Source organism: Mandrillus leucophaeus, unplaced genomic scaffold, assembly GCF_000951045.1.
Source record: "Mandrillus leucophaeus isolate KB7577 unplaced genomic scaffold, Mleu.le_1.0 Scaffold5, whole genome shotgun sequence".
Lineage (NCBI taxonomy): Eukaryota > Metazoa > Chordata > Mammalia > Primates > Cercopithecidae > Mandrillus > Mandrillus leucophaeus.
Genome location: NW_012105364.1, coordinates 6,425,772 through 6,445,476, shown reverse-complemented (window position 1 = coordinate 6,445,476; position 19,705 = coordinate 6,425,772). Strand labels below are relative to the sequence as shown.

At 44.0% G+C, this 19,705-nt stretch overlaps 1 protein-coding gene across 2 annotated transcripts in view; it reads left to right on the top strand.

The window, feature by feature from the left end:
* FAM71F1 (family with sequence similarity 71, member F1) overlaps positions 1 to 13,913 on the top strand; it is a 24,587-nt gene extending 10,674 nt beyond the window's left edge. Inside the window, exons 5-7 of one of the 2 annotated variants that reach the window (XM_011995913.1) lie at positions 9,011 to 9,048; positions 12,081 to 12,248; positions 13,261 to 13,913. In XM_011995913.1, coding sequence (XP_011851303.1) covers positions 9,011 to 9,048; positions 12,081 to 12,248; positions 13,261 to 13,274 — 220 coding nt within the window. In that variant the 3' untranslated portion in view covers positions 13,275 to 13,913. Of the gene's footprint in view, positions 1 to 9,004; positions 9,049 to 12,080; positions 12,249 to 13,260 lie in introns of both variants that reach the window. The other variant, XM_011995912.1, reaches the window with a different exon arrangement.
* Positions 13,914 to 19,705: the final 5,792 nt, after the last annotated feature.

Here is a 19,705-nt window from a genome sequence, read left to right as displayed (position 1 = left end):
GTGATACACCTCTTCATGATGTTCTTGGTGTACCTGTAGCAAGTACTGCCCAGTCCCAGCTGACTAATATTAGATCCAAAGCCAGATCCTTGAACTTTAACTCCCTTGGGAAGACTAACTGTGGCATTAAACTCAATAAATGAACAAGCCAGACAGTGGGGCAAGCTCCTTTGGTGCTTTCAAGAAAGAAATTTCAGCTGGGTGCGGTGGCTCACGCCTGTAATCCCAGCACTTTGGGAGGCAGAGATGGGTGGATCACCTAAGGTCAGGAGTTCGAGACCAGCCTGACCAACATGATGAAACTCCATCTCTACTAAAAATAAAAAATCAGACGGGCCTGGTGGCACATGACTGTAATCCCAGCTACTCAGAAGGCTGAGGCAGGAGAATCATTTGAACCCGGGAGGTGGAGGTTGCAGTGAGTCAAGATCGTGCCATTGCACTCCAGCCTGGGCAACAAGAGCAAAACTCTGTCTGAAAAAAAAAGAAAAGAAAAAAGAAAGAAAGAAATTCCAAAATCTTATGACTCCAGCCACCTTACCTCCTAGGCTGTCTCTCTCAAATAGGGTCTAGGGCACACAAGAATCATGGCAGGGTGGGTGGAAGTTACAATGCAAGTTCCAGGGCCACACCCAATTCCTACTGAATCTGAATCTTTAGTGGTGTCTTCAGGTGTCTGCATTTTAAACAAACTCAGCCGGTGTATTTGGTCTCCCCAACATTTGAACAGCACTGTGCTAAAGCACCCTCTTTCCTACCTCCAAAAGCCTTAGTTCTAAAGAAGACCTTTCTCATTTTAATGAAGACAGGGTCAGATTGGATGCAATAGGGTTGTCAATGTGTGTCTTCCCTGGTGGCTTCAGGATTCTCCCATTGAAGTTTGTGGAGCTCCAGGTATGTGACCACCATCAACGCATCCTGCAGTTGAGAACAGTCACCGAGAAGATTTATTACCTAAAGCTCCACCCTGACCATCCTGAGACTGTCTTTCACTTCTGGATCCGACTGGTTCAAATTCTGCAAAAGGGGCTGTCCATCACCACCAAAGATCCTAGGATTCTTGTCACTCACTGCCTGGTACCCAAGAACTGCTGCAGCCCCTCAGGAGATTCAAAGGTAAGTAATCACCATTGCTAACCTCCAGCCAAGGCCAGAGCAGTGAGGTAGAGCTTAACCCAGCTGGTATGTGAGCACCCAATGAAGGTGATCTCAGCTCGAGGCCTTTTCTAAACAGCTTTATTGAATAGCATTTAGAACCATAAAATCCACTATGGGGGATTTTCTTATTTTATAATTGTTTTTTGTTTTTATATATATTTTATATAAACAATTTTATGTAAATTGTTTATTGTTTTCTAAAATCTACCATTGTGGATTTTATTGTAGATTATGTTGAAACAGTTTCAACACTTTCAGTAGATGTATAGAGTCATGTAACCATCACCACAATCCAGTTCCAGAACATTTCCATTACCCTAAAAAATTCCCCCTCGCCCATTTGCAGTCATTCCCTGTTCCTACTCCCAGCTCTAGGCAACCATTATCTGTTTTTAGTCTCTACACATTCATCTTTGGCATTTCATATAAATGGAATCTTACAACATATAGTCTTTTGTGTCTGGCTTCTTTCACTTAGCATAACATTTTTCAGTTTCATCCATATTGTAGCATGGGGCCAACTCCAGGGCAGAGTCACAGAGTATTTGTAGTTTCTTTTTGTTTTGTTCTGCTTTTTTTTTTTGAGATGGAGTCTCACTCTGTCGCCCTGGCTGAAGTGCAGTGGCGCGATCTTGGCTCACTGCAACCTCTGCCTCCCAGGCTCAAGTGATTCTCCTGCCTCAGCCTCCCAACTAGCTGGCATTACAGGCGCGCACCACCGCGCCTGGCCAATTTTTGTATTTTTAATAGAGATGGGGTTTTGCCATGTTAGCCAGGCTGGTCTGGAACTCCTGACCCCGGGTGATCCACCCACCTTGGCCCACCGAAGTGCTGGGATTACAGGCGTGAGGCACTGTGCCCAGCGTTGACCATTTTTCAATTGGGTTTTTTCTTCTTGTTGCATTGTAAGAATTCTTTGTATATTCTGGATACAAGTTGTTCATCAGATATATGATTTGAAAATATTTTCTCTCAGTCTATGAATTGCCTTTCATTTTCTTAATGATGTTTTTGAGGAGCAAAAGTTTTTAATTTTGATGAAGTGCAATTGTCAACTTTTTTCTTCTTTTTTTGAGACAGTCTCGCTCTGTTGCCCAGGCTGGAGTGAAATGGCACAATCTCGACTCATTGCAACCTCCACCTCCTGGGTTCAAGTGATTCTCCCACCTCAGCCTCCCAAGTAGCTGGGATTACAGGCATGCGCTACCACACTCAACTAATTTTTGTATTTTTTGGTAGAGACAGGGTTTCACCATGTTGGCCAGGCTGGTCTCAAACTCCTGACCTCAAGTGATCCACCCGCCTCAGCCTCCCAAAGTGCTAGGATTACAGGCATGAAACTTTTTCTTTTATGGATCAGGTTTTCTATGCATATCTAAGAACTCTTTGTTCATTCCAAAGTCACAAAGATTTATCCTATGTTTTACTTCAGGAGTTTTATAGATTCAGCTCTTACATCTAGGTCTACGATCCATTTTAAGTTAATATTTATGTATGGAATGAGGTAACGATCTAAGTACTTTTTCTGTGTATGTGGATATGTAATTAGCCTAGCACCATTTGTTGAAAAGACTATTCCTTCCCACACTGAATTGTCTTAGCACCTTCATCAAAAATCAACTTACTATCAATATAAGGATTTATTTCTGAATTATCAGTTCCATTCTGTTGATTTATTTGTCTATTCTGTGTCAATACAACAACGTCTTGGTTAATGTAGCTTTATATTAAGTTTGAAAATGGGTGATATAAGTCTTCCAATTTTGTTCTTTTTCAAGCTGTGTTGGCTATTCTAGATCTGTTGCATTTTAATATAAATTTTAGAATCAGTTTGTTAATTTCACAAAAAAACCTGTTAGAATTTTGATAAGCACATGTTGAATTTATACATCACTTTGGGGAGAAGTGCCATCTGATAATATTGAGTCTTCCAATATCTGAATATGGAATGTCTTTTCATTTATTCAATACTTTAGTTTCTCTTAGCAATGTTTTGTAGCTTTTGTTTTGTTTTTAATAGAGATGAGGTCTCGCTGTATTGCCTAGGTTGGTCTTGAACTCCTGGGCTCAAGCAATTCTCCTGCCTCAGCCTCCCAAAGTGCCAGGATTACAGGTGTGAGCCACATGCTCGGCCTATTTTGTAGTTTTTAGTAGACAAGTTCTGCAAGTTCTGCACTTATTTTATTCAACGTTTTCCTAAGTATTTTATTGTTGTTGATGCTGTTGTGAACAGAAATGTTTGTGTTTTGTTAATTTCATTTTGGGGTCATTCATTGATAGTATTAGAAATACAATTGGTTTTTAAATATTAACTTCATTATACATTATAGCAGTTTTATGGATTCCTTGGGATTTTCTACCTACACACCACACACACACACACACACACACACACACACACACTCTCATGCCATCTGCAATAAGGACACTTTCACATCTTCATTTCCAATCTAGGTTTGTTTATTGCTCTATTGCACTAGCTAGAACCTCCAGTACACGTTTAATAGGAGAAACAAGAGCAGACATCCTTGTCTTGTTCCTGATCTTAGGAAAAAAACATTCAGTTTTTTGCTATTAAGTATGATGCTTATTATGAATATTTGTAGATGCCCTTACTCTGGTTGAGGAAGTTCCCTTTATTCTTAGTTTATTGAAAAGGTTTTCTTTCTTTTGTTTTCTTTCATCATAAATGGGTATTAGATTTTGTTAAATGCTGTCTCTGCATCTATTAAGATGATTATGTGGTTTGTCCTTTATTTTGTTAATATAGTATATAACATTAATTGATTTTTTTAATGTTAAACCAACTTTGTGTTCCTGCAATAAAATCTGCCTGGTCACAGTGCATATATTTCTTTTTCATATGTTACTAGATTCAGCTTGCTCACATTATGTTGAGGAATTTTGCATCTATGCTCATGAGAGATATTGGTCTGCAATTTTCTTGTGATATCTTTGTGATACCCTAGCTTTGGTATCAAGTTAATATTAGCCTCATTGAAGAAGTTGAAAAGGATTGCCTCCTCTATTTTCTGAAAGAATTCATGAAGCATTGCTATTACTTCTTCTTTAAATATTTGATAGAATTCACCAGTGAAGATACCTGGGCCTTTTTGCCCCAGAACATGATGAATGTAAGTCTGACTTCAGCTACAACAGAAACTCCATGAAAGTAGGGGGTTTTATCTGTCTTGTGTATGGCTATATCTCTAGTACCTGGCACCTAGTTGGCATTCAATAAATATGAAATGAATGAGCGGCTATGGACATGGACAGCACAACTGGAACACTTTTGAGTATCACAAGCAGCAGTAAAGAAACTAATTTTGCCCCGATGTAAGAAGCAGCACATTATAGGATATATAGGATATATCTTAGAGAAATTAAATTTTAAAACACTAATTAGGCTGGGTGTGGTGGCTCACGCCTGTAATCCCAGCACTTTGGGAGGCCAAGGTGGGCAGATCACAAGGTCAGGAGATCAAGACCAGCCTGGCCAACATGGTGAAACCCTATCTCTACTAAAAATACAAAAATTAGGCCAGGCACGGTGGCTCAAGCCTGTAATCCCAGCACTTTGGGAGGCCGAGACGGGAGGATCACAAGGTCACGAGATTGAGACCATCCTGGCTAACACGATGAAACCCCGTCTCTACTAAAAAATACAAAAAAATAGCCGGGCGAGGTGGCAGGCGCCTATAGTCCCAGCTACTCGGGAGGCTGAGGCAGGAGAATGGCTTGAACCCAGGAGGCAGAGGTCGCAGTGAGCCGAGATCACGCCACTGCACTCCAGCCTGGGCATAAGAGTGAAACTCTGTCTCAAAAGAAAAATCCCACTAAATTTCTATAACAAATATATGATTCCCCTACATTTAAGTATAAAACCAAACAGCATAAACTTTATTAAGGCTTATATTAATAGGCTATTCATACATTATATTAAGGTATATTAATAGGAATAAGTATCTGCTAAGTTATGTTAAAAGTATGTAACGAAGATATTATTCTTAAGGCACAAAAGGACATTTTTACCTGTACAAGGAGTGTAAACCAAAAAATATGGCCTCAGAATTGCCTCTGTGAGCAGCTGGTGTGGCTGCACTTTGGAAATTTTTGAGTTCTAACACTTTAGAGTCTGAACCATGATATTACGAAAATGTGAAGACCCCAAGGCCTTAACCACCTGGTTCTGCTTTTTTTCTTCATATAGTTAGTACAGAAGAAACTCCAAGCCTCCCAGCCCAGCGAGAGTCTCATTCAACTAATGGCCAAGGGGGAGAGTGAAGCCCTCTCTCAGATTTTTGCCGACTTACACCAGCAGAACCAGTTGAGGTACGTGACTTAAATCAGGCCAGCCTCTGACATTCCTTCCTGCAACCCAGATGGTCTGGGCTGTGAGATCCAGAAACCAAACATCTTGGTTAATGAGCACAGGGTTTTACGTGACCAGGCATGGTGGCTCACGCCTGTAATCCCGGCACTTTGGGAGGCCGAGGCAGGTGAATCGCTTGAGGTCAGGAATTCAAGACCAGCCTGGCCTTGATATACTGCCACTCACTATCCAGTCTTTTTTTTTTTTCCTTTTTGAGACAGACTCTTACTCCGTCACCCAGGGTTCAAACGATTCTCCCGCCTCAGCCTCCCGAGTAGCTGTGACTACAGGCATGTGCCACCATGCCCCCAACTAATTTTTGTATTTTTAGTAGAGATGCGGTTTCACCATGTTGGCCAGGCTGGTCTCAAACTCCTGACCTCAGGTGAGCTGCCCACCTCGGCCTCCCAAAGTGCTGGGATTCCAGGCATGAGCCACCGTGCCCAGTCACTGTTCAGTCTTTATCCTTGATTCAGGACAACCTTCCTCCAGCTCTCCTTGCCTTGTTCTCCTTCTCCACACAGCAAGCATGGTGGGCTTGACTCCAGAGGAGGACTACTATAAAAAATGAAACGAAACTCTCCAACAATGAGGATAAGTTAGGTATACAGGTGAAAAAGCAAAACCTAATTTCTTTTTTTGTTGTTGTTCGTTTGTATATTTGAGACAAGAGTCTCACTCTGTCACCCAGGCTGGAGTGCAGTGGCACAGTCTCAGCTCACTGCAACCTCTGCCTCCTGGGGTGATGCGATTCTCCTGCCTCAGCCTCCCAAGTAGCTGGGATTACAGACGCACATCACCACACCTGGCTAATTATTGTATTTTTAGTAGAGACAGGGTTTCACCGTGCTGGCCAGGCTGATCTCGAATTCCTGACCTCAAGTGATCCACCTGCCTCGGCCTCCCAAAGTGTCAGGACTACAGGTGTGAGCCACCATGCCCAGTCACGTAAAACCTTATTTCTAATCCAGTTTCTAGTCCTACAGGGAAATAACCAAAACCATAGTTCAAAACATTGTCGACTTATTGGATTTACTTACCTACTCACCCAAGGTCTCTGGTTGGACTTTATGGCGCTTCTGTGGTCGTTTTCTTAATATAGAGTCTGTTCTGGAAAGCTCCATGCTACAGATCTGTCTTCTTCATGGCTGAGGCAATGCTGCTGTATGTACGGATGACTTAGCATTAAGTCTTGGTATAAAACCGGTTGGTTTAAAAGAAACATGAGTTGAGCGTACTTAGACCAGAGGGTACCACAGAATATTCAGTCCCAGATAAAGTGGGATCCAGGGTCCTAGTGCCTGTTACTTATGGTTTAATAGAAAGGGGAGGACAGAAATAAATTAGTAAATGTTACCAGGAGAGAAAAATGAGGTATTAGAGAGGAGAATTTTGTCACAACAGGAACCAGTTGGACCAGCAGTTCAGAGGCAGAACAAATTCCCTTTCTTTCTGAGCACTGATAATAAACTGAAAACCAGTACAGCTCAGAGGAGGCAAGCACTTATAGCAGCGAAGAGCTCACATAGACGTGGGCCCAAGTCACTGCTCTGACTGCACCCTTGAGCATATCGAAACTTAGGGGCTCAGTTTTCAGATCTGTAATATGGAAATGAAAATAGTGCCAACCTCATCCAGATGTCAGGATCAAATGAGCTCATATGCATCAAGCACTTAGACTGCTCCTCAGCAGATTTAGAGGCAAATTATAAGAAAGCTCTCAATAAGTATTAACTTGTATTATTAATTCTAACTTGGCTGGAGGTAGAAAACTATTAACACAAGAGAAAGACTGATCTGTTTCCCAGTATAAAGAATATATCCTAGAGATTGTCACTCCATATATCATACAGAGCTCTGTAATGAAGGAACTGCTCGATGAGATGTTATATTGCTGAGCTAGAGGGCACTGGACTCTAATAGAGCAAGATAGTTTGAAACTACTTTTTGGCTGTCTCAAAATATCAAATCGCTGACTCTTCCTTCCTTCCTTCCTTCCTTCCTTCCTTCCTTCCTTCCTTCCTTCTTTCCTTTCTTCTTTTTTGAGACAGAGTCTCACTCTGTCTCCCAGGCTGGAGTGCAATGGCACAATCTCAGCTCACTGCAACCTCTGCCTCTCGGGTTCAAGTGATTCTTATGCCTTAACCTCCAGTGTAGCTGGGGTTATAGGCACTCACTATCACGCCTGGCTAATTTTTGTATTTTTATTAGAGATGGGGTTTCTTCATGTTGGCCAGGCTGGTCTTGAACTCCTGGCCTCATGTGTCCACTCACCTCCCAAAGTGCTGGTATTATGGGATTGAGCCACTGTGCCTGGCCAAATCACTGATTTTTAAATTACTATTTAAAGAACAGCTTCTGTTTATACCTCATTGGTCACACTCAGTCACATGACCTCACTCAGCTGCAAGGGAGGCTGGGAAATGCATTCCTCATTTTGCATAGCCATGTACACAACACAAAATTAGGTACTGTGCCCCCCAGGGAGAAGGCAAAAAGGGTCACTGGGGGCCTACTGGCACTCTCTGGCACAGACAGCTTTTAATATTTCTAGAAGTTGAGAGGAGGCTAAGATCTGAAGTAGAAAATAGGCAGTAGACAGCTAAAGAAAGGGTGAAGAAGGGCCAGGCAGATTAAGGGAATGGGCAGGTGCAAGGCTGAGGCTTCTGCAAAGAAAGAAGCTTGGTGGAAGGCCAGTGTGGAAGAGCAGGTAGTGGTGGAAGAGAATAAGTAGAAGAGGGCAGGGACTGAGCCAGGCAGGGCCTGGGAAGCCATGCGAAGAAATTTAGAATTCCAGTGTCATGGAAGCCTTAGCAGCATTTTAAACAGGGAAGTGACGTGATCCAATTTACATTTTGAAAAGGTCATGCTAGCTGTTGCCTGACAGTTAATTTGAAGGGAAGGAGAGATGTGGAAAAACGAGTTAGGGAGCTATGGCAACCTAGTCTGGGCAGATCAGAAGGATGTAAGAAACGAGGGGAGGAAGGGATTCGTTTTTGCTTCACTGCTATCTTGATAATTGCTTTGTACAGACATTTAGCGCCTTCTCTTCAGTTTCCCAGAATGGAGTCCCTGAGTGATGATTTTTCTCTCATTTGGGCTGGTTCTAGTCTGGTTGCAATTATTACCAGTTTTTGCATACTGGCAACAACATGCAACTTAACAGCAAATAAAATAAGTGGCTGAGATGCAGAACTGAACAGATGGCGTCACCCCCTCCTCCTCAGCAAAATCAGCAGCATGGGCTCTGCTCCCCACCTCCCACCCCATTCCACCTCCCCCTTCCTGATTTTTTTTTCTGGAACTTTAATATGCGTCACACCCATCCAATATAGCCACAGCTGGCCTTTTTCATATTTATATCTGTCTCTAAAGCTTTGCATCAGGAACTTTTGAACAAGATCTGAAATACAAATTTAATGTTCTTTTCCTTTACTTTCAACTTTCATTTCCTTGATCCTGAAATGGCTCGAGTTTCAGGAGCAGCAAAAAGGTGGAGACCAACAAGAACAGCTCAGGTAAGGGAGGGCACAGGGTACCATACCTCAAAGAGCTTTCTACTCTGGATATAAGAATAAGATCCCCTCCAGCCCCCATCCTGGTTGTCCTGGTGCTGTCAGTATTGACATTGTCTTTCCATGCCTTAGTTTGAATTCCTTTAGGCTCTCTGGCCACCACAATCAAGTTGGCACCAAGTCCTAACCAACTTCTTTCTTTGCAATTTGTCTTCTATTCTTTACTTCATTTCTACACCCACAGACCCTACACTAGCCCAGCCCTTCTCATCTCAAGCCTGCAGCACTCTTCCACAAGTTCATTTATCCATTTATTCATTCAAAACCATGCACTGAATACTGTGTAAGTCCCAATTACTGTGATGGGCTTTAGGGTCACCATGTAGAAAGACCCCATGGTCCCTCAAGAAGTTTATAATTTGGTAGTGTCAGATGGGGAAATCCCCGAATTACAAAACGTCTCCTTCCAGGCAACATTCAAAGCTTATGCCTAGGGTGCCAAAGGAGCACAAAGACGGGGGTCCCTCATTCCTGCCAAGAAGTTGGCCTGGGAGGCATGGTTTCTGAACTGAGTCATAGACAATGAGTGCAAGTGAGCTGGCTGAAACAGATAAGGCAGGGCATTCCAGGAAGAAGAAACAGTCTGCATGAGGCAGCATGACACATTCTGGAAAAAGCAGCCTGTTCCCTATTTCCAGCTTCTATTCACCCCAAATCCACTCAGTTTGCCATGCATGGCCCTGCACAATCTTCCCCCATCTCACCCATCTCACCTGCTCACTCACTGTTCCTCTAATAGCAGCCCTCTGCCTAATCATCTTCTCCAGACCAAATCTTTTGCTCCAGCAAACCTTAGCTATCCCATGCCTCCTTCATCCCCCATCCACTTCCTTTCCCCAATGCTTCACTCTAAATCCTGCCTATCCTACTAAATCCTACCCTTCACACAACACCTTCCTGCCAGGCTAATCCTTCCTTGGTCATAACATCTCTTTCGTTATTCCCTAGTTGTTTTATAGGTTTCAGGGATATTTCTTCAGTGAATACTAAATTGTTTTCATGCTTCTCAGTTGTCCACAGCATGAAGCAGAGGGCTGAGAACACAATGGGAGGCAATAAATACCCATATACCATGCCACTAATAAATTATTCCTTCACGTTGGTTCAGTGGGCAACCAGAATATCATATTTATAAATTTAGAGAAGACTGTAGGTCCCAGGGGAACTCTGCTAACTTTCGTCTAAATCAGGGATTACAAATGTATAGGTCTGCAGGTGATATAAACGGGTTAAAGGGGCCAGGTACAGTGGCTCATGCCTGTAATCCCAGCACTTTGGGAGGCCAAGGCGGGCAGATCATGACGTCAGGAGTTCGAGACCAGCCTAGCCAACATGGTGAAACCCCATCTCTACTAAAAATACAAAAATTAGCTGGGTATGGTGGTGTGTACCTGTAGTCCCAGCTACTCGGGGGGCTGAGGCGGGAGAATCACTTGAACCTGGGGAAGTGGAGGTCGAGGTAAGCCAAGATCGCGCCACTGCACTCCAGCCTGGTGACAGACTGAGACTCAGACTTAAAAAAAAAAAGTGGATAAAGGGCTGGGTGACATGGATGTAAGAAAAGGTTAACTTTTCTCTAAATTCTATTATAAGTAAAACAACTGCTGGCAGCTGACACTTGGTGTCAAAACTGAGAAGACAGCAGGGAGCGGTGGGGATAGTGGCAATGAGAAAGTGAAAGCTTCAATTAAGACTTCCATTAATTGTTGCCATGCCGGAATCCAGGCCAAATATTCTAGTTTTTCAAGAGAAGCCAAAAGATCTGGACATATGTGGCATACTACCTTCCTATAAAATATTAAAGCATAGTATTGGCTAATACTTAGTGGGCAAACAAAACATATCTGCAGACCACATTCAGCCTGGAGGCTGCCAGCTCACAGCCCCTGTTCTAAATGGTGAGCACAGCTGTGGCTGCCTCACATTTTGTCCAAGTCTAAGAATGTTTTCTCATGTTATGCGACTAATGACATGATGGTGATTAATTTCTCTGCATTTAAACATACATTCAAACACACATATGTATAAACATACACACTCAAAACATACCCCATGGCATTAGGCTTGAAAAAAACAGACGTGAGGATTATTTCAAACATTTCTGGGACTTGAGAAAACAGAATTTTAGGGTCACAGGGTATCTGGCATCATGGGGCCTACCACGCCCAAGATGTTCCTAGGCTGAAATTGAATTGAAATTAACCATCCCATGTAGCCTCCAGGCCCTCTTTTCTCATTGGGCGAGGTAGCATACTCTCTCAGTTTAAAGACTGTTATACCCCAGCCTCTTGGAACTTTTGGATAAATAAGAGAGACTTACAATTGGAAAAACCAGAGGCCCAACAGCACCTGTGTGGCTGACTCTTTGCACTCCCCACCAGCAGGTGGTGTGGCCTATTATGGCAGTGCTTCTCAAAGTTTAATGTCCAAACAGTCCCCCATAGATCTTGTTAAAAGGTAGATTTGAATTTCTTGGGTCTAGCGGGCTTGAGACTGCGATTCTAACATGCTTCCAGGTAATGCCCAAGGTGCTGGGCTGCAGGCCATCCTTTGAAAAGCCGGGCCCAAGTGGACCAAGAAAAGGCTCTGGCTTAAGGTCTTCTGAGGTTCGAGGCCATTGCTAGTTCAGCTAGATGAATCTCCTGGGGGAAATTCACTCAGTTAACCCATCTGAATCATATTAGGTCTCTCCTTTTACTGGTGCTTCTTGTTCATGTGATATAGTGGTAAGAACGTGGACTCTGGAGCCAGGCTGCCCGGCTTGGAATTCTGACTCTGCCTCTCCTTGTGTGACCATTGGTAAATTACTCATCCTCTCTGTCCTTACAGAGGTGAGGATTAAAGGACCATGAATGCATGTAATTGTTTGGAATGGTGCCTGGCACATATCATAAGCACCCCCCAAATGTCGACTGTTACCTGTGAGTGCTCTGTGAACCAGCATACAAACAAATGCATTTCTTTACTTGATCTAGGGAGAGATTCTTCCCGTGAAGACAGCATCCCTTGCACCCGTGACCTACGTTGGAGAGCTTCATTCACGTATGGAGAGTGGGAAAGAGAGAACCCCTCCGGCCTGCAGCCCCTGTCACTCCTCAGCACTCTGGCAGCCTCCACTGGGCCACAGCTGGCCCCACCAATAGGTACAGCAATGGGAGGAATCCCCTGCCATTGTGGGGCAGCCCTGGTATTCAGCCTCAGGGCTGGGTCAGGTCCTGGGGTCCTGAGAGTGATTCTAGAAAGCTGTGTGGTATGGTCGAGGGATGCCAGCCACAGAGACCTCAGCCCTCTTTTCCCAACTGGGCTGAGCAAAACCCTGATGCGTGGCACCTCCAGGGCCCCCAGAGTTCCCCCAGATGCTGTTGATGCTACAGCTCCTTTCTCTTGCTGTGTGCGAGGTGTAAGGGGTCTCCTCTGCAGAGTCCCCATGTGGTCTTTCCTCTCTTTTCCTTTCCTGGAGCTCTTGATGAGCCTTCTTACTGCTTGGGTTGGGGTGCAGAGAGTGAAAAGGAAGTAGGCTAAGGGGTCTGGGATGGGGTCAGACCTCCCTAACGTCCCAGTCCTTCTCTCTCCATGCTCAAGGCCCATTTGTCTATCCACACATTCATTTAATAAACATTTGTGAAGTACTTCCTACGTGCCTCTGTCTGACCAGAGATAGATTTCCTTAAAAGGGAGGGGTGATTTCTGTTTTCTAAAGTAAAATATCATTAATAAACCACCAACTTTTTTTTTTCTGAGACAGAGTCTCACTCTGTCACCCAGGCTGGAGTGCAAAGGCATGATCTCAGCTCACTGCAACCTCTGCCTCCCAGGTTCAAGTGATCTTCCTGCCTCAGTCTCCTGAGTAGCTGGAATTAAAGGCATGCACCACCACACCCAGCTAATTTTTGTACTTTTAGTAGAGACAGAGTTTCACCATGTTGGCCAGCCTTGTCTTGAATTCCCGACCTCAGGTGATCTGCTCGCCTTGGCCTCCCAAAGTGCTAGGATTACAGGTGTGAGCCACTGGGCCCAGCCACCACCAACTCTTATAAGATACTATTATAGATAGTTGACCATTTTTTAAAATTAGCATAAGTATCTATGTGCTCACAAAAGAGCTTTTCAGGTAATTTATATCCTATCAAACACTTTTCTCTCCTACGCTCACAGGAAATTCTATTTGAGCCATCCTTCCACAATGGGGAGAATCTATGCAAGCCTCATCAATACCACTTTGCAGCGTTCAGCTTCTGACGGGTTATCAGGATGGAGAGGAGGAGAAAACTGCAACTAAGGAAAAATAGTCACCTCACAGTGACAGCAGAGCCTTTCCAGCTGTACATAACCACGTCCTCACCACTGCACCTCGGCATACGCTACCTCCATGCCGCTGCCAGAGCTGGCCTAGCAAGATGTGCTCTCAGAATGGCCGGGTCCAAGAGATGGAGGAAAGGAGTGAAAGCGAAGTAGGACCAGAGAAGTGGAAGAAAGCAAAATGGAGGTGACGAGAAAGGTGGCGGGAGAAAGTCAAAGCAGATGACAGACACAAAGAGAAGCAGTAACAAGAAACAGAAGAGACTTGGCAGACGAGATAAGGAGGACAAGAGAAGGGACACACCCCTGAGAGATGCTCACCAAGCTTCTATTTATCTAATTTAAAACTTGAAAGTAAAGCCATAAACAAACAAACAAAAAAAAGAAATATGTTTTCTTCCCTGCTCAGACCATTCTGGACAAATATGAACTGCCAGACACCTTCCATCTCCCTTTCTGTCTGTTTTTCTTGCTAGTTCCTCTCTTCTGATTAAAGCTTTATTCCTTCATCGTTGGTCTGTTCCCTAACTTGGACTTGCTAGCCCTATTGTTCTGAATAGAGGTTTGGGTTTGAGGTGCAGAAAGGTTCCTACGGGAGGTAGTAACACAAGGTGTGTAAGGAAGGGTGAATTTCTCTTTTGTGTTCAAATTCCCTAAGTTTGCTATTATCTCCGTGCCGCAAACACTGGCTCAACTTCTTTTTTCTATAACACTCCCTTGAAATGTCGACATAGCTTGTTAGTACTTTTTAAATTAGAGATTCCAGAGATAGGAGATATAGGCTCAACATATAGGTTAATCAGAGGTTTACCAATTATAGATGAAGGGAGTCATGAAGGAGTGTTTGTCAGATGGTCTATGGACTGGCCTCTTTGTTTAAAATGTGCAATACTGTCAGGAGCAGTAGCTCATGCCTGTCATCTCAACACTTTGGGAGGCTGAGGCAGGTGAACTACTTGAGCCCAGAAGTTTGAGACCAGCCTGCGAAACATGGCGAAAACCCATCTCCGCCAAAAATACAAAAAAATTAGCTGGGAGTGGTGGTGTGTGCCTGCGGTCCCAGCTACTAGGGAGGCTGAGATGGGAGTATTGCTTGAGCCCAGGAGGTCGAGGCTGCAGTGAGCAGTGAGGGTGCCACTGCCTTCAGCCTGGGTGACAGAGTGAGATCCTGTCTTAAAAAAAGAAAAATTTCACATTTAATGAGAAACAGACTTTGAGTACTTCAGGAAAGCTGCCCATCCCCCAACTGGGGTGGGTATTTTGATTTGACTTAAGATATGCTAGCAGTGTCTTTTTCCTCACTGAAGTAGTTTTCAGGCTGAAATGGTTGGAGGGCTAAAAACATAAGCTTCTGGATCACCATTACTCAAAGACTGAGTTATGTCCTAATTCTTAGCAATTTCAACATCCACATAGATGATCCTTCCCATACTTTGATCTCTGTTCCCTGAACCCCTGCCTTCCAATAATACTTTTTCCACCCTCCTCAACCACTGTCTCCCTTGATTTTACCCTAGTGCTTGTCATTAATAACTGCACCTAACCCCATTATTTCCACTCCCTAGCTATACCATCTCCTGTGTTTTCCTGAGTCCAATAATCCATTGACCCACCAATCCTACAATCTATTGCTTCTACCATGTTTTCACTGTCCCTGCCTCTCTTCATGTTCTCATTTCCTTCCCCTGTAACCTAGATTACCTGTGATCAGTCATTATTATTATCACTTCCTGGCATGCATTCTCAACATCTTTGTGTCTCTCTCACTTCCTTCCTTGGCTAAATCCAGTTCTCTACCAGCTCCATGCCTGTGTGATGCTGCTAAGCTTGCCACTGAACCCCTCTGGAGAAGATCACATGACATACTAACCAGTCTCACTGCAAAGTCATCATCATGGGCTCAAGGAGGTCCTTGATGTTGCCTGGAAATCATCATACATTCCCCTAAATCTGTTTACTCTGCTGAATGACTATTTCACACCTTCTCTCTCCTCTAACTGCCGATGCCTCCTGATGACCCCGCTTCCTATTTCACTGAGAACGTAGTAACAATTGAAAGAGAATTTCAGGCTCTCACCATCGAATCTACCAATTACCTAGATCCAGACCCACTGACTCTAGCTTCTCTCCTTGTTACTATGGAGGAACTGTGTCTCCAAGCAAAGTCCAGCTCTTTCCCTTTTGTAGTAGATCCCATCCCATCTCACCCAAAGATGTCACACCAGCAACTTTTCCTTTTTCCTACATCATCAGTTTGATCTCTACTTCTAGATCCTTCCCATCAGCAAGGAATATACTAGTATGCCTCCTAAACATACTTATTTCTTACATTAAAAAAAGAACAAAATAAAACAAAACCTCTCTTGGCCCCTCTGCCTCCTTGCTCCAGTTTTCTCCACCCCTTTAAGCAAACTCCGTGAAAGGGATCCAACTTTTAAAAATCTCCATTGTCTCTTGAAGCCCTTCAATCAGGTTTTTGCATCCACTACCTCAACAAACCTGTCAAAGATTCCCACATTGCTAAAGCCCATGGCCAACCAGGCCCCACCTCACTGTCAGCAGAATGCTTTCTCCCTGAACCTTTTCTCCACTTGGCTTCCAGGACACTCTCTTGGCTTTCCTCCTCCCTCATTGGCCTTTTTCTCAGTTCCTTTGCTGATTCATTCTCATCAACACCCCCCAATCATGTCTGAATATCAGAAATTCCCAGGATTCAGTCCTTAAATCTCTTGTAATCAAAACACATGGATTTCATGCTACAAATATACTCTTAAACTTATATCTTTAGTCCAGACCACTATGTACTCCAGAGATACATATCCAACTGCCTAGTCGATATCTCTACTTGAATGTCTAATATGCTCAAAACAAATCTCTCAATATTATCCCTCAAATTAGCTGGGTGTGGTGGTGCATGCCTGTAATCCCAGCTACTCAGGAGGCTGAGGCAGAAGAATCACTTGAACCCAGGAGGTGGAAGTTGCAGTGAGCTGAGATCACACCACTGCACTCCAGCCTGGGTGACAGAGCGAGACTCTGTCTCGGAAAAAAAAAAATTATCCCTCAAAACTTTGATCTCTCTAAAGTCTTCTCCATCCTAATAAGTGGAAGCCTCATTTTTCTACTTGCTCAAAACCTTGGAGTCATCCTTAACTCCTCTCTTTCTCTCCACCCTATTTCCAACCCATTAGGAAATCCTTTCAAACTACTTTCAAAATATATTCAGAATTTGATATTCTCACTACTTCCACTGCTACCAATCTGGACGAAACCATCATCATCATCACTCACCTGGATTGTTGCAAACACTTCCTAAATGCACTTGGTTCCTAATCTTACTCCCTTTCAGTCTAATGTGATCCTTTTAAAATACTAGATCATGTTACTTCTCTGCTCAAAACCTTCCAATAGCTTCCCTTCTGTATTAGTTAAGGCAATGCTAGCTCTGAAAGAGATAAATCCTAATATATCAATGGCATAAAATAGCTAATAGAAGTTCTACTTCTCATTCACAAAGAGTCCAAAAATGGTGTTCCTGGTTCAAAAACTGAGTGGCAGTTTCACAGGATCCTTCCATCTTGTGGCTCTGCCATCTGCAACACACAGCTTCTAGTCACAGAAAGAGAATGAGCTCGGAGAATTACACATGGCAGGTCTGTATGGCCAGTACTGGAAGCAGTGTACAACATCTCCACCCTCCTTCCTTCCATCAAAGCTCAGTCATATGGCCACACTGCAAGGGAGGCTGGGAAATGTAGTCTAGCTGGGTTCACAGAAAGAAGAAGAAACAATTTAGCAAATAGTCAGTCTTCCATACCCTCTCACTCATCATAGCGAAAGCTAAAGTCCTTGCAATAGCCTAAAGGCCCTGCGTGATGTCCCTCTCTCCCTCCCCCATTCCTGTTGCTCCCTCTCTGACCTCATGTCCTCTACTCTCCTTGCTACTGTACTCCAGTCCCACTGGCTTCCAGTTGCTCCTCAAACATTTCAAACATACTCCCAACTCAGGGCCTTGCCTTGGTGTTCCCTTTTCCTGGAATGTTCACCACCATCAGATGTTCACTCATATGTCACCCTCTCATGAGCTTCCCTGGCCACCTTTTCTGAGATGGCAACACTACTCCTGCTAGTCCCAACACTCACTGTTCTCCTTTCCTGCCTTATTTTTCTCCTTATGTAAGCAAACAGAGAGGGTCTGTATTAGTCCATTCTTGTATTGCTATAAAGAAATACCTGAGACTGGGTAATTTATAAAGAAAAGAGATTTAATTGGCTCACAGTTCTGCAGCTGTACAGGAAGCATAGCCGCTTCTGCTTCTTGGGAGGCCTCAGGGAAATTATGGTGGAAGGCAAAGGGGAAGCTGATATGTCTTGCATGGCTGGAGCAGGAGGAAGGGGCAGGGCAGGTGCCAGAGACTTTAAATGAACACATGTCATGAGAAATCATTCACTAGACAGTACCAAGCGAGGATGGCGCTAAACCATTCATGAGAACTCCACCCCATGATCCAATCACCCCCAACCAGGCCCTTCCTCCAATACTGGGGTTTACAATTTGACATGAAATTAGGGCAGGGACACAGATCCAACCCATATCAGGGTCTCCAGGGATAAAAGAAATTCAGTCAACTTGAGCAATCAGCCTGTTTCACAGCCTTCTGCCCTGTGGCCTGTTCTTCCCCAAACCCTGCATGGAATGTGGTCACCCTGTTGGTTTGAACCAGCTCCTTGCAGGTCCTGGCAATTTATAGATGAACTGTGTCAACTTTTCTCTTGACCATGTCAAAGTCTCCACCTTAGGAGGAGCTATAGCTTCATTGCCATAACATGCCACCTATGTGCTGGCATAATGGCTCAGTCGTCTGTGCCACTGGGACCCCTCCTCTACGTGTGATTTTGCACCTTCTCCCCTCTCCATCACCCCATAAAACCCTCCTGTCACTTTCCCTTGGGGAGACATTGCTTTAGAGAACATTCCCAGTATCCTTCTTAAATATGCCAAGTAATAAAACTCCTATTGATCAAAAACTGAGTTTTGCATTGTTTGTTACTAAGAGAACAAACCCTGGTTTTTCAGGTAACAGCACCTGTCACCACCTCTCATTCTATGTATGTTGCTTTTTTCTTGTTTTTGGGCTGTCTCACTTACCTCTACACACCAGAATATAAGCACCATGACAGACTTAATTTTGCTCACTGCTGTATCCCCAGTCCTAGAACAGTGTCTGCACACAGGAAACACTGAAGGTTCAGTAGCACCCATGAGCAGAGATGGGATGCTTGGAGACGAATGTCAGCCTTCTGTGGTGACACCATCATGTGGCCACAAGCAGTCCTTCAGTGCTGCTCTCACTCGATGGCCTTGGGTGCAGCTATTGGTGGCATTTCTAATATGTGTTGTCCCTCAGGTCCTTTTCTTCCTTCCTCCACCCACTTTCTAACTCTGGAGCTCCCATGAGGTCTAATCTGCTTTCGTCTCTTCAAAAAGTTTATCTGTTCTCATGGCTCCACCAGCCATCTCCTGGCCAACAACCCCTCCCAAGTATCTCCTTCAGGCTCTTGGGTCTTTCTCTTTAGATGTTCTGCCATCACATAGACTTCCTATGTCTTGAACTCAACTGACTTCCCTCATTCCATGCCTCTAGCTCATTCTCCCAGTCTCCCATGATTAAAACCTTTTAATTTTTGAGTGCTCCTTCTTCATTTCATTCATTCAAGTGGTCACTAAGCTCAGGACTTATCTCCACTTTTAAAATCTGTCTTGTGGCTGGGTACGGTGGCTCATGCCTATAATCCCAGCACTTTGGGAGGCCGAGGCAGGCGGATCACCAGAGGTCAGGAGTTCGACACTGGCCTGATCAACATGGTGAAACCTTATCTCTACTAAAAATACAAAAATTAGCCGGGCGTGGTGGCACATGCCTGTAATCCCAGCTACTTGGGAGGCTGAGGCAGGAGAATCACTTGAACCTAGGAGGTGGAGGTTGCAGTGAGCCAAGTTCGCACCATTGCACTCCAGTCTGGGTAACAAAAGCAAAGCTCCATCTCAGAAACAAACAAACAAACAAGCAAACAAAAAACCTCTTGTATATAAGGGTTCATTTCTATTTCCCTTGCCCTTGCTAGGCCAGGCCCTTCTCCATTAGGGAACCTCAGGGTTGGAGGGCCCCATCTCTGGCACTCTCACTATCTGTTTAGCCTTTACTAGGACAATTCCAGGATGGATGGCTCACCACTAGGCTGAGTTCGTTGAGGACAGGGACAATGTCCTATTTATTTTTGGTTCACCAGCACCTAACAC